The sequence below is a fragment of the Notechis scutatus genome, chromosome 2 (assembly GCF_049901735.1).
Source record: "Notechis scutatus isolate UNSWTSFEM ecotype Mainland chromosome 2, rNotScu1.2, whole genome shotgun sequence".
Taxonomy (NCBI): Eukaryota; Metazoa; Chordata; class Lepidosauria; order Squamata; family Elapidae; genus Notechis; species Notechis scutatus.
Window position 1 is genome coordinate 173,672,671 of NC_142010.1, and position 14,041 is coordinate 173,686,711.

The window sequence follows — 14,041 nt, forward strand, 5'->3', positions numbered from 1 at the left end:
CGTGGCAGGCTATTTTATTTAGTTTCCTTTTTTAAAAATACTGGGAGGCATGTTGCCTTTTGTTTAATATCTTTTACTTAGAATTTAAAAACTCTTCTTCAAGATGAATTAATTGTGAATGCTATTGTGCATAAAGGCTGAAACCTCATCAATGACACTTTCTTAATGTGTTGGATTACAGGTCTGGTCACTTCCACTCAGCACCATCTCTCTATTATTTTCAGCAAGCAGCAGCAATATAGCTTAGTGAAAAGGCATTCCCTGAAGTGAGAAAAAGAGAATACAACCACAGTCCATCAAAGCGATTTTAAGAACTCCCATCTCTTTGGCACTTGGCTCGCTTTAAGTCTGTGAAAAAAAAAAAAAAGATTTTCTCGAATCTGATTGAGAAGTTATTAACTTGTCGGTGTCTTCTTAGTCCAGGGGTGGATCACCTTTTTATAGCTAAAGCTGCACTTTCAATGTTATTTGTGTTTCATTTGATCACTGAAACCTTTGGGAAGCATTATATTGATATGACTACATTCCAGGGGGACAGCAGTAGAATTGTAGCCCCTTCTGCTCTTTAAAAAAAAATTTGGGGTTGGAAAGATTAAGTAAAATAGGATACTAAATATAGACTATAACAGATTATCATAGCCTAAACACAAGGGGAATCTGCAATCTATGGAACTTGAGTTGTCCACTCCATTCTATATATTTAAAAATCAAGGAACTTTCCAAACCTCCTTCTCCCATCTTATCAAGATGATGTAATGATTGTTTTCATCTATTCTTTTTTTCCTCTTTTCTTTTTTCCCTTTTCTTTTTTCCTGTTGCTCTTCTTAAACTTTTAAAAATTGAGCAGGCTTACTGTGAACAGTAACTCCTACACAGCAGGAAGACCATAACTTTATCTCTGCCGTATCTTGAGGGGGTATACCGAAATCAAATGGACAATATCATTGCTAAAAGCAGTTGAAGGAGTTCAATTATAGTACCAAAGATAAGGCCAGGAGCTAATTGTAGTACAGATCATGTGCAAATTTATTTTGGAAGCTAAAGAAGGAAGAAGGAGAGGAGGAGGAGGAGGGAGGAAAGGAGGAAGAGGAAGAGGGGAAAGAGTAGGCCAAGTCATTCCCACAATATGATCTTGAGCATACACCCACCATTTTCTAGGAAAATATCAGGAATTGTTTTGAAGTTCTAAACTTGAGAATCTGATGAACTGTGGAATAAACTGATAGAGGTTGTTAATGATGAATATGAAAAAAAGACTGTCAAAGATGAAGAAACAAAAATGACAGAATGAGCTGTGGAAATTGCCAAGAAGAAAAGAGAAGCCAAAGCCAAGAAAGACAAAAAATTAAGGAAGGAACTGAATAAAGAATTTCAGAGAACTTTTTTATAAGAGACAAGAAGCAGCATTACAATAACTTCTGTAAAGATATGGAAAATGGAAGCACACATGGAGAAATAAGGAAAGTCTTCCAGGTCTGAACTCAGAAGGAGGTTCCAATTTCAAGGTGTAATTTCAGCAATGGCATTTGTTCGACCTAGAGGGGTCTTCTCATTGCTCAGCTTCTAGGAAACCAAATATTTTTATTTTTTATTTTATTTATTTTGTCAAGCGATTATAAGATAACAGATATAAGTATAAACATAGTTATGAATACATGAAATGGATACATATAAGAAAAATAAAAATAAAAAATAGAACAGGGACGGTAGACGGTAGGCACGTTGGTGCACTTATGCACGCCCCCTACAGACCTCTTAGGAAAGGGGTGAGGTCAACAGTAGACAGTCTAAGGTTAAAGTTTTTGGGGTTAGGGGAAGAAACCACAGAGTCAGGTAGTGCATTCCAGGCATTGACCACTCTGTTGCTGAAGTCGTATTTTCTGCAATCAAGTTTGGTGCAGTTTACCTTGAGTTTGTATCTGTTGTGTGATCTTGTATTGTTATGGTTGAAGCTGAAGTATTCATTGACAGGTAGGACATTGCAATATATAATTTTATGTACTATACTTAGATCAGACCAAAGGCAGCGTAGTTCTAGGTTGTCTAAGTCTAGAATTTCAAGTCTGGTGGCGTAAGTTATTCTGCTACAAGTAGAGGAGTGGAGAATTCTTCTTGTGAAATATTTCTGGACGTTCTCAATTGTATTAATATCAGATACGTAATGCGGGTTCCAGACTGATGAGCTGTATTTGAGTATTGGTCTAGCAAATGTTTTGTATGCTCTAGTTAGTAGTGTGATATTACCGAAGAAAAAGCTATGCAGGATTAGGTTAACAACTCTTAATGCCTTTTTGTCTATGTACTGTAGTTACAGTGGACTCTAGCACTTAGATCATTAGAGATGAGTACTCCAAGGTCCTTGACAGAGTTTGGATCATCAACAAGGTCTTGACTATTCAGCTTGTATTTTATAGTTCCTCTTACTTACCAGGAGGAGTATGTGATACACCTAAGACTTTGTGACAAGCAACTGCAGTAGAATATCATCTGAAGTGTGTCAATTTGCTGCTGTCATGCTAAGCAAGCAAGGATTTGAACAGTTGTCACTGGTTGAAAAACATGGGTGACATCTCTATCATTAGGCCACTTTTAAAATCATTTCTGTATAGTGTAGAGGCTGCTTGTGAATTATGATTTTTCTAAATTTTAATCTAATATTTTGGAGGGGATATTAGATGTTGGAGGTCTGCTTTGCATCTTTCTAGATAAAAGCTAAAATTATTTTTAGGGCTGATGGAATTGTCAAACTGCATTTCTCACACCTCTATTTAAGTCAATTTATTTTCACATTCATTTGTCATTTTGTTTCTTTTAAAGTCTGTCTGAAAAATTTTAGTGAATCCACGTATTTGAGTTGTATACGCTGAAATGTATTATTTTTCCCCAAGCATATTTATCAAATTTCATCCGCATTTAGATTAGTTTCTCCCATATACAGTTTTATATACATTTTTTATTTTTGTCTGATATTTGTATTTGTGTGTAATTTTTTTTTTTGCTTCTTTCCTAAAAGATCTCTCTTCAAAATTCAGAAAAAGTATAACTAAGTAAAAGTTGAACAATTATATTTGCAGACAGCAATTTTTCACCAACTGGCCTTCTGACCCCTGAGAAAATTCATTTTGCAGATTGAAGCACATACACTTCTGAGCATAATTATTTGGGGGATTACAAAATATTTGCAAATTTCTTAATGCAAATAGCTCCTCATCAGCATCTGAAGGCAAAAGAGTCTTATCTCAGATGGCCCTGTTTAGAATTATTGCTTTCCTAAGGTCCTGATAGCAGGGAAATTATAAGAACTGAAGTCTGGCATATGTACCAAAGGAGCTTTTTCAAAAGGCAACTGGCCTTTCTTAGTTTTTGCCTGAAGACATTTGGGGAAACCTTGAAGACATTTGGGAAATCCACCAGTTTGCCTAGAGATCTGTCTTCACCCTTAAGAGAAATTTGCTGATAAGTCATTCTTTACATCAGCCAATTAAAGAAACATAAGACACAAGGTCTTTTCAGGAGGTTATCTTTATGGAGCATTCTGTCAAAGAAGGCTTTGAGTTTTTCCCTAACTCTGTTTTCTTTTATAGACCAATTTCATTTCACTTCAGAGTTTAAAAGGATAACTGAGAATCTCCATAGACATGTGTAGATGACGCTACAGTAGGTGGAAACATAACTTCACACAAGTGCTTCACATCAATTTTAAGTATAGTGATTTTCAATGACACCTGTTCATATATGTCGTCTATACTTGATAAATCAAGTACAGATAATCCTCAAGTTATAAAGATTTGTTTAGTGACCATTTAAAACTACAAAGAACTGAAGAAAGTGAGCTCTGACTTCACAGTTATGACAGTTGCAGCATCCCCACAGTCTTGCTATCAAAAATTGAGCACTTAGCAACTGTATTTGTGACAGTGGGTGTGTTCTGGAATCACGATTGCCAGTTGTAACTTTCCCAGCCAGCTTCCAACAAGCAAAGTCAATCAGGGAAGCCAGATTTAGTTAACAACTACATAATTCACTGAACTAATGCAGCAATTTGCTTAATAGCTTTGGCAAAAAGTCCTTCCTCCGTCCTTACCACTTTCTATAGAGGGACGATCGACAGCATCCCGTCCTATTGCATGACAGTTCGGTCTAGAAGTATTACTGCTTCAGACAGGAAGGTGATGCAGAGAATGGTGAGGATGGCAGAGAAGATTATTGGCAGTTCATTTCTGCCTATCCAGGACATAACATAAAAGCAATGCTTGACCAGGGTCCACAGGATTGTCTGGGACTTTGTGGGTTTCGTGGTATCCGAACATCCAGATTCAGTCATGTTTTGTTCCATACAGTATCAACTTTGTCAACTCTCAAGCTTCCTTTTTCTGATATGTATTCAAAATGGACAGTGATTAACATTTATATGTATTTATAAGTTTGAGTATAGATTTTATATAAAATTGTGTGTGTGGTGTGTGTGTGTGTGTGTGTATTTTCTGTTTTGGCTTCCATAGCTTTTAATGCAAATACTGATGTGATTTGGTGTTGGGGATGTACGATTTAGTGTTTTTGATCTTGTTTTAACAATGAAAGTTAAGTTGGGATGTTACTGACAAATAAAGTATCAGGAGCCTCACTATTATTCACATAACTTCTCTCTATTTGAACTCTAGCATATCAGCTTAACAAATTATGCCATCCAGAATTGCTTTCAGGGTGATATGTAAATTTATGTGGATTGAAGTGAAATGAAATGTAACTCAGGTCTTTTAATGCTTGATCTGCCACTCTTTTTACAGTTGCTGTGGTAATCAAAACAACCCAAAATTTAGGGGGTGGGGTGGAAATGCAATCAGCCCTAGGGAAAAGAGGAAAGTGGAAGAATAGGAATATCACAAATCTGAGTCAAGAAAACAGGAAGAGCAAGGATCCTGCGTTGCTTTAAAAGCAACTGAATTTGTTATAGTGGAAAGTTTTGTGGGTCAATAATTTAGGTCATCAGTTAAACGCTGCAATACGTTAAGGGGGAAACTATTTATTAATATTTAAGATGCCACAACGTTCTTCCTTTTTTTAAAAAAATTGCCATACCAAGCTACTTTTGTCCATTTTTTTTTCTTTCTGGGGAAAAAAAATCGGAAATCTCTTCTGAAAGTGACCGGCTGCCAATCCACATGATGCTTACCTGGAACAAGGTACTCTATGGAACAAGGAAGGCTAGGATCAGGTTTTGCAGGCTCCCACACCCAATCTTCTTCCCTTTTCCACACGTGCGAGCCTGGGCTTTCCTTTTTTTGACCTTGAATCCAGCTGGAGGCGCAGCACCCACTTCTCTCTCTCTCTCCTAGCTCCCTCTCCCTCGCTCGCTCTCTCTACCTTCTAGCAACGACCCTCTCCCGTGTCGTCTCCAACGGGCTCCGAGGACCTTTTGTAATTGGACTGCTTCCTGGTCATTCTGGCTACAGCTCCCTCCTCATCTCCTCCCGCACCTTGCTACAGTCTCTTCGGGTCGCTTCCTTCCCGTCATGCAAGAACAGAGGTACCTCGGGAGCCTTTGGGAGGCTGCATCAGCTGACCGGGTCTGCAGCAGAGTCAGGATGACAATCCGATTGCAGCATTTTGATGGGGGCGGGCGCGGGAGAAGGTCTGCGGCGAGGAGAGTTCCACTGAAGGACGGGAAAACTCCCCCCACACCCTTTTCACAACCGCCTTTTTCCCACCCCGGTTGGGAGAGAGAGAGGTGTGTGTGTGTGGGGGGGTGTCTTTCTTTTTTTTTCTTTTTGTTTCTCCCGCCCACTTCTTTCCCCGGGCCAGACATTCTCCTGTCCTGGTTTACTTTGTTTTTGACCCGCCTTTCGCCAAGGACTGCGTCTCGACATCTCGACAGACCTCAACTAACAGCCATACTGTACCGTTAACCTTCAGACGCCCCTTTGGGGAAGGAACGTGAGGATGGGAGGGGCGAGGCAAAGCACGCTGCAAAATCGGCACACCATCAGCAACAGCTCAAGGGGGATCCTTCCGTAATGCAGCAGAAAGCCCCCTCTAACCGGCTTCCACGCTTTCTATGTTCATCTCCAGCTTCCCCCACTCCCCTTTCGTCTCCTAGCTTTCCTTTCCGTCCCAGATGTTTAGACTCCTGAGAATATAGCGCGTCGCTTCGGAGAGGCTTTGCACAAAAAACTGCTGACTTGGCTCCCCTTGCCCTTCCACCACACCACCACCCCCATTCCAGTCCCGCAAGCTATTAAAGAAAACAGCAGAGGTGTTCCGCTCAGTAAACGATCTACTCTCGCCTTTCAGTCCTGTCCTGTTAAAACAAGAGTTTAGAAATAAATAAATAAAAAGAGCTCAGGTTATAGGTTACGCTAGGTTTCCCCCCACCTTCCCAACCGATCCCCCTTATCCCCCAACTGTATGTATGAGACCGGCAGACTCCTGCGGCAAGAGGAGTTGCTATATAAGCTTTTGCACCCCCTTACCGTGGGGTGGTGGAGTGGCGCAAGTGTGTGCGTGCGTGTGTGTGTGTGTGTTGGGGGTGGGTGGGCGGGAGGCGGCGGCGGCGGCGGCGAATGCTAGGCGAGAAATGCCGACCCAGCAGCCTCGGTAGAGCGGGAGGAGGAGGAAGAAGAGGAGGAGGAGGAGGAGGAAGAAGCAGTCGTTGTGTGTAAGGGGGGAATAGTGTCAGTGGGATGGTCCGGAAATCCCGTGATAAAAAGAGGGAGTAGTGAAAGTAAAGGCGCTGTGGGCTCGTTCGTTCTCCGCTACTGGCTCAACGTCGCGCCTGAACCCTATTGGAAGGAGAGAACTTCTTACGTCCGCTCCTATATCTTCAAACAGAGGCGTTCGCTCCTGAAGCACACATGGAATCGGCTACAGAGGGTGCTTGATCTGCTGAGAAAAGAAGAAAAGCAGCTTTTTGCCTTCGCTGCGACTTAAAGGGAACGCAGAACTGCGGGAGCGCATCCACCGAGAAAGGTACCCCCTCCACATACACCCCCCACCCCGTCTTTGAAAAGGATGGTGCTGTCCAGGGTGCTGATTCTTTCGTATTCCGTAGCGTATCTTTAGTAGTACTGTAGGCTGGCACCGCCCGGACGCGAGAAACTGTCCTTGGTGCTGAACAGTCTCTGCTCTCTTCTCCTTCAAACACCTTGCTGTTCAGAACAACCCCACGAAGTCGGAATTTCCCCTGTCTCGCTTTATAGTGGTGGCAGTTGTGGTTTGCATGACTTTATGGTTGCATAAATTGGTAGTTGGCTGTGCAGAAGAATTGGAAAGTATTGTGATGGCTCTATGGGACAGTGTTTTTGGTGTATGTAGTGCACATGAAAGCCTCTCTAAAGTGGAACTGCAGGCACTGGCACTGGACTTCCCATGCAGAGTCTCTGATGATACATTATTATTTAAATGCTTCTTGTAAAAAAAGAAGCAAAAAGAAACCTTTTACCCCAATTGTTGTTTGCAGTAGTGATGTATGCAGTGTCACTATAATCTCGTTGGAATTTGAAACATGTACCTCTTTGGTGCAGGAACTGATCCACCCCATCACTAATGTTAACCATTCTTCATCACAGAAGTTTTCAGCTAGAAAATGGTTAATTGGTGCAGCACTGTATTTCCTCTTGATAAATTCTCACGAAGTCCGATTTCCTTTCTTCTTTAGAAAAATACAGCTAATTAGGTCTTTTCAATGGCATTCTTTTTAAGTTTGATTTAAACGTTTTTGTTTTGCCTTGGACTAATTTGGAGCATGTTTTATTTTCTCTGCAGAATCACGGGAGAAGAGATATTATTGGCTAAATTTCTTCTTCTTCTTCTTCTTTTTTTTTTTTAAATAGGGCTATCTACTTTTGGAGTTTTTGTGCATGAAAATTCACAATCATGCTGATTTGCAAGATCACTGCCTTAACTTTGTGGCCACAATTGAAAATTCTATGCCACAATGACTATAATCAAATCCATTGTACTAATCCAAAGAAAACTTCTGAACGATGTGTGTACATGTTATACATAATATGTATGAAAATCTTTGTGTTTGGAGATAGGACTAGCCTGGCTTTTAGTTTTCTGTGCATTTGTGATAGTGATGTCAGTTTCAAATAATGACATATTTAAATATGTATTTGGTGTTTAACTTAATTTGACTAGCATGATGGTTCTAGCAAGTGTTGCAGATGAGGCTGGCCATGAGAAGCTACCAGCAGAGAAGGCTGCTGCTGAGCATTCCGAGAGCATAAGTGCTTCAACCTTCAAATGCCCCCCAGCACTGCCTCTGTTTTGAAGAGCTATTACTTCCCCAATTCTGGGCATTTTTTTCAAGAAACCCCTAAGGATTACTGAAGTTTAACTTTGTGTCAGATAGGAAAGGATTAAACCCTATGATTTTTGCGCTGAACTTTAGAGCTCCTTATAATGGTGCAATCTAAAAAAGGGGGAAAAAACAACTCTGGAAAATCCTATTAAACAGTCGTTTTGGAAAATAGATTAAGACTGAGAAAATGGCTATGTTCATTTGTCATTTTTTTTTTTTTGAAACTTAAATTCTATTGGGATTTTTAAAAATATATTATTTTTTACAAAATTCAGAGCAAATAGTCATCTGATTCAGGCTAAGTTCAGATTTCAACCTAAATTCAGATTTGACTCCCTATAAATTTAGGCTATCCCATGATGACCTAGCAGCAAAACATTATGCCCTTTATCAGCCTTCCTAAAGTGCATTTCACAGATTATGTTATACTTTCTAGCTATCCAAAGCATGAGCAAGAAACTTCAGTGTGAGACATGTTGTGTGCATTTTTTGTATGCATGTACGCCAAGCATTTTCAACCTAGCAGATTTCTTAAAAGACAAGTAGATCCACTGCAGAAGGAACTAAGCGAAGAAAGCTATAGCCCACCCTAATGACTTCTTTTCCCTCTCTTGCTTTGTGAATTCAGCTGCAGGCTGAACCTCAGGAATTTGTCTCCACCTGACTTGCATGTGAGAACTGCTCTGGTGGGAAGGAATCTAAAGCCATCATCATGGAATTTGTCATGAAACAAGCTTTAGGAGGTAAGAACTAAATTGTGCTGTTGAGTAAATTACTTAATGGGTAGAAGGAATTGTAAACCGTCAACATGGAATATATGACAAAATCCCAGTTGATGTGGTGGGTGCTGTTGCGCATGACCTGAATTCATGACTTGTCCTCTGCAGTGAAGTTTTCATTGCGAACAATGCAGATTTCCTATTGACAGCTGTGGTGAAAAGAACCTTGGTCTGCATCACTAAGCTACTAAATAATTTACATCCCCCCTTTTATATTCCTCTTTCCCAATACGTTGTGTACACCTTAAAAATCCCATAGATCATTTGTTTTAGATGAAGCATTATTACATTATTGAATTTCCAATCCAGTAGGGGGCAGGAGTGAGAACACTCTCAAGTCTATGGTGGTTTCTGAATGATCTGTCCTGAATGCAGAAATATATTTTTCTTCTACTATGGGTTCACCAGTGATTCCTGCTAATGAATCAAATAACTGTGCGTTTTATTATAGGAAAGGAAAAATTTGCAGGATAAAATGGAACATATTTAAGTAAGTTAAACCATCATTGCTTTCATTCAAAGGATGGGATATCAGCAAACCTAATTTTACAAGGAATTAAAGGTCTCTGGCTTAGCACACGTTGTTAGCTCACTCAACAATCTCAAAATTTGTCCAGGTTCTTAAAAGAAAATTCACATCAATTAACTGCTTTCAAGTTATTTGCTAGTTGCAATATAATACATCACCAGGAATTTTGATAACAGGGATATGTAGACATGGAACATTACAATAAGAAATCCAGTGCAGCTTGTTCACAAGCATAGTTTTTGTGAACTGTTTTGGCCACTGTCTAATCTTTTAATGGTTGTCCTATTACATCTGTGTCCATGTGGGGAAAAAGGAATGTTTCCATTGACTGAAAGTCTGAAGTGTAGTTGAGAAAACTGCTGGATGACATTGCTATTCTGAACGTCTTTATGATGGACTCATTCTCCTTCACCTCATCCAGTACATTATAGAGCATATCTTAAAATGCTCCTCCATTGATCGGCATTTCCAAATCCTATTAAGCATTGAGTTTAAAGGTGCAGACCATTATTCAGACAGTTTGCAAGTCATGTTGGCTTTGATTTTTGTTCCACCTCAAGATTTATCCCGTTAGTGGTAGGATTGTTGTTTATGTTATGCTGTGTGGATGCAATTTGCAATATAAACACATTAAGAAGCTATTTACTTCATCAACCTCATTTCTATTCAATTTAATTCTGCCTTACGTACATGGAAAATAAGCATTTTCCCCCTTATTTGCAAATGAATTAATGAAGAGTGAATTCCTCCAAAGAAAAGAAAACAATACTTATTTCCCCCCCCCTTTTTTTTTTTTGACTGCAATTATATCTCTGGTTGGGTGCAGAAATCTCATTTCATTGAAATTCTTTTTAAAGGACTTCATTCTTGGAAGTACATAACATGATTCAGCTTTTTTATGGGTAGAGCTGCATCCAGACGAAAGGACTAACGAAGGACCCAGGGGGCCGTTTTCCCTGCATGGCTCCCCTTCAGCATAAATACTTCATTGAATTTGGTCATTGCAGAGATGAGCAGGCATGTCAGAAATCAGTTTCCTGTTTGGTGACTTGGCCTGAGAATTAGCAAGGAAGTATGGAAGTAGATCCCATTAAATCCTATTCTTTTTTTCAGGAAAATGCCCATAAAGTGTTTTTTTTTTGGGGGAAGGGTTTTTTCCTTTTTATTCTGTTGATATGCGAATAAAGTAACTGCATCACTGAACACAGCATTACTTCATATTTTATGCTGACGTTATTTTCACTGCTGAAATTTCAAGTACACCTATTGAGAAGACTGCTTAGATTTAAAAAAAAATGGGACGAACCTCCAAATAAAAATGTTTCTGATGTGGATTTTCACACTCCTAATTCTACAATTATCAGTTCAGCAATAACTGTTTAGACCACAAATGGGGCCTCCTGCTCCATGGAATCCCAAATGTAGGAATTTTGACAGAGGACTCTCCATTTTGAACACATGCAGTAAAAGAGAGTCTATCCATTCTTAGGTAACTCTTGCTTTACATGAGGGTTTTATTTCTTGACATTGAGAGAGAGAGAGAGAGAGAGACAGAGACAGAGACACAGACACAGAGAGACAGAGACACAGACAGAGACAGAGACAGACAGAGACAGAGAGACAGAGAGACAGAGAAAGAGATCTTTTTTGTGGTCATGCAATCTGAGATACTAAAGATGAGTCCAAGTTCTTCCCTATGTCCATCAAATGAAACAAACAAAATGTTAAAAAGTTATGATATGTGAGTAGTTAAGAAGCACATCTTAATTATATTAAAGTAACCAAAATATCTTTGCAATCCCCAAGGCATGTCACAGCTTTTGAGCACCCGTAATGTTTGGAAATTGAAAGTTGAACAATTTGACATGCTTTATCAACAACATTTGAAACTTGAAGAACATAAAGACACATTCAATGGGCAGGAAAGGAAAGCTACGTTGGAAATTATACAACGTCTCTAAGTAGGAGTGACAGCCTAAAAGAGAACAGGATAACACTGGAATAGTAGAGATGGGGAACATGTACTCCTGGTATGTCACTTAACTACAACTCCCAGCATTTCTAATCAATACTGGTTGGGATTTCTGGGAACTATAATTCAATCTCACCTGAAGCAACACAGGTCTCTTGCACTTTCTTAAGGAAGCTTGATAAAGTGTTCTGCTTGAAAAGAAGTCTGTTCCAGAAACTGAATTTATTTTTTTAAAAAAATCAGTATAGTAATTCTTTTCTTTTCTTTTTTCATAACGTTTTCTTCTCTGCACTATTCTGCATAATTACATCCAACAATTCGGGATTGTTTTTTTTTTAGTCCTTTTTGTCTTCTTGTGAATTTCTTCTGAGGCTAACAACTTTGCTTGGATTTCACTAGGACAATTGGATTGTAGAACAGATGTCATTTTTATATATTGGATTGAGTTAATTAGTTACAGTGAGTAACCCCACTGAGTTCAACAAAACATGAAATAAATATGTTGTAATTATGATTGAATCCAACTCATGCCCTTAACCCGAAGCCAGTGACGTAATTTATGGGTCTATATCTGGCAGTCTATGGAATACACTAACATACAATATATATGTGATTTATCTATATCTGGTTGATATTGGTGTTAGATTTCCCATATTATCCCAGTCAATTATTTTTTAAAAACATGAATCATCATTTATTTTATGAAATGTTCCCAAAGATTAAAAAATTGTATACAGTTTCCCTCAAAAATGTGCATTTTAAGCAATGCATTTATTTATCATAGATGCTTTTCTATCACATTAATTCTATAATTGCATATCTCCTTTTTACTACATCTTTCTAAATACTTTTTTTTGGGGGGGAGGGGTTGATAATTTTCTGAGTAGAAAGTAACCACTGCTGCAAACTCTACTGTCAGTTGCCTCTGTGTCAACAATGCTATCTATTTTGGCAGTGCATGCATTATAAATTGATTTTTCAATCCTTAGTATAAAGGAATGGGGGAGGTGGAGGATAGAGAAGGAGAAGCAGTAGGTATCAAGTTTCTATCATCTTAACTCAAATCAAATTGCCACCTATTTTAAATACAGAAAAGTGAACAACTTCAAACTCAGGCTGCTTGTAGACATGCACAACCAATGGTTAGGAATATACACATGGACTATATTTAATTTTGTTAATTTTTTAGTAGAAAAACTCATTGGGAATCAACATGAAAACTGCTCATTGTATCAATTTCAAAACCTCTATTGGGAAACCAATCATGCTTTGACTAAGGTAATACATGCAGTATTTCAAATTAAACATCATAATGTGTTTAGATTTCATTTCTCCCAGGTTTCTCCCTTTCCAGAAATATCAGCTGAATTATATTATATTAAATTGAGGAACTATAAATGGTTACAACAGTTTCCTGTTTTCTAATTTGGTGCCTTAACCTCTACACCAAACTGGCTCTCAGAAAATGCTTCAAAATATGCTTTCTAGCCTGCAAATATTCTGCAATTGGTGAAATAAGTCAGGAAATCAATATAAAGGACAGAGAGGCAATGTTCACAGCACGGGCTGGAAATGCATTGTGAATAAAAGTGCATTTTCCCTCTTTGGATCAGGCTGAGGTTATAATAACAGGGTTGGCTTCCATTGATTTGTTTGGCAATTTTAAATAAGCTAATTTCAAAGGAGTTGGACTTGGTCACTGCACAAACACATTAATATAAAACAAAGCAAATTACATCGATCGAGTCCTTTGATGTGCGTTTCAGAATGTGATTTTGTCATTACCTAGAAACAATGACTAGCCTGCTTATGAGCTTGACTTTATTCAGAATTGCCAGACAGTTAGTATTACAGAATTTATTTGCAGCAATATTGACATTGGAACAATGTCATCCAAATAGTTGCTATTTAAATTTAGAGTAATGCAAGCTGGAGGTGGTGGTGGAGGATCTTTTAGTCAGGAAAGGTTATAAAGGTTGACTGAGAAGGAATGATGAAAACTGGAGAAAACGCCGAGGGCCAGTTCAGTCTCTGAAGTGGGCCATTCAGCTGCTATTTCTCTCTTATAGCACAAAATTATAGTCCTGATATAAATTAAATGATAGGCAATCGGGCACTCTTTGATGGCACTGTAAGGCCAGAGCTGGGAATACATTGTGTTGAATTAAGTGGAGCTTATTTGTGAATAGGTGTTTATATTATACTGCAAATTTGATGCCTGAGGCTACTACAATTACAGAGCACATCCACTACCAAGGGGCAGTAGGAATACATCTGGCTGGAGAGATAGATAAGTGGCAACTAAAAACATGCCCACATCCTCTGATGTAGGGGATTGCAGACTCCATGGCACAAAATCATTCCATAAGGTAGGATCAGCCAATTAAAGAAACATGAGACACAAGGCCTTTTTCAGGAGGTTATCTTTATGGAGCATTCTGTCAAAGAAGGCTTTCAGT

At 38.8% G+C, this 14,041-nt stretch overlaps 1 protein-coding gene across 1 annotated transcript in view; it reads left to right on the forward strand.

Moving 5' to 3' along the window:
• Window positions 1-6,581: 6,581 nt before the first annotated feature.
• The window catches only part of CPLX1 (complexin 1), a 170,586-nt gene continuing 163,126 nt past the window's right edge, over window positions 6,582-14,041 (forward strand). The window contains exons 1-2 of the mRNA XM_087957415.1: window positions 6,582-6,966; window positions 8,931-9,045. Coding sequence (XP_087813541.1) covers window positions 9,015-9,045 — 31 coding nt within the window. The 5' untranslated portion in view covers window positions 6,582-6,966; window positions 8,931-9,014. The remainder of the gene's footprint in view (window positions 6,967-8,930; window positions 9,046-14,041) is intronic.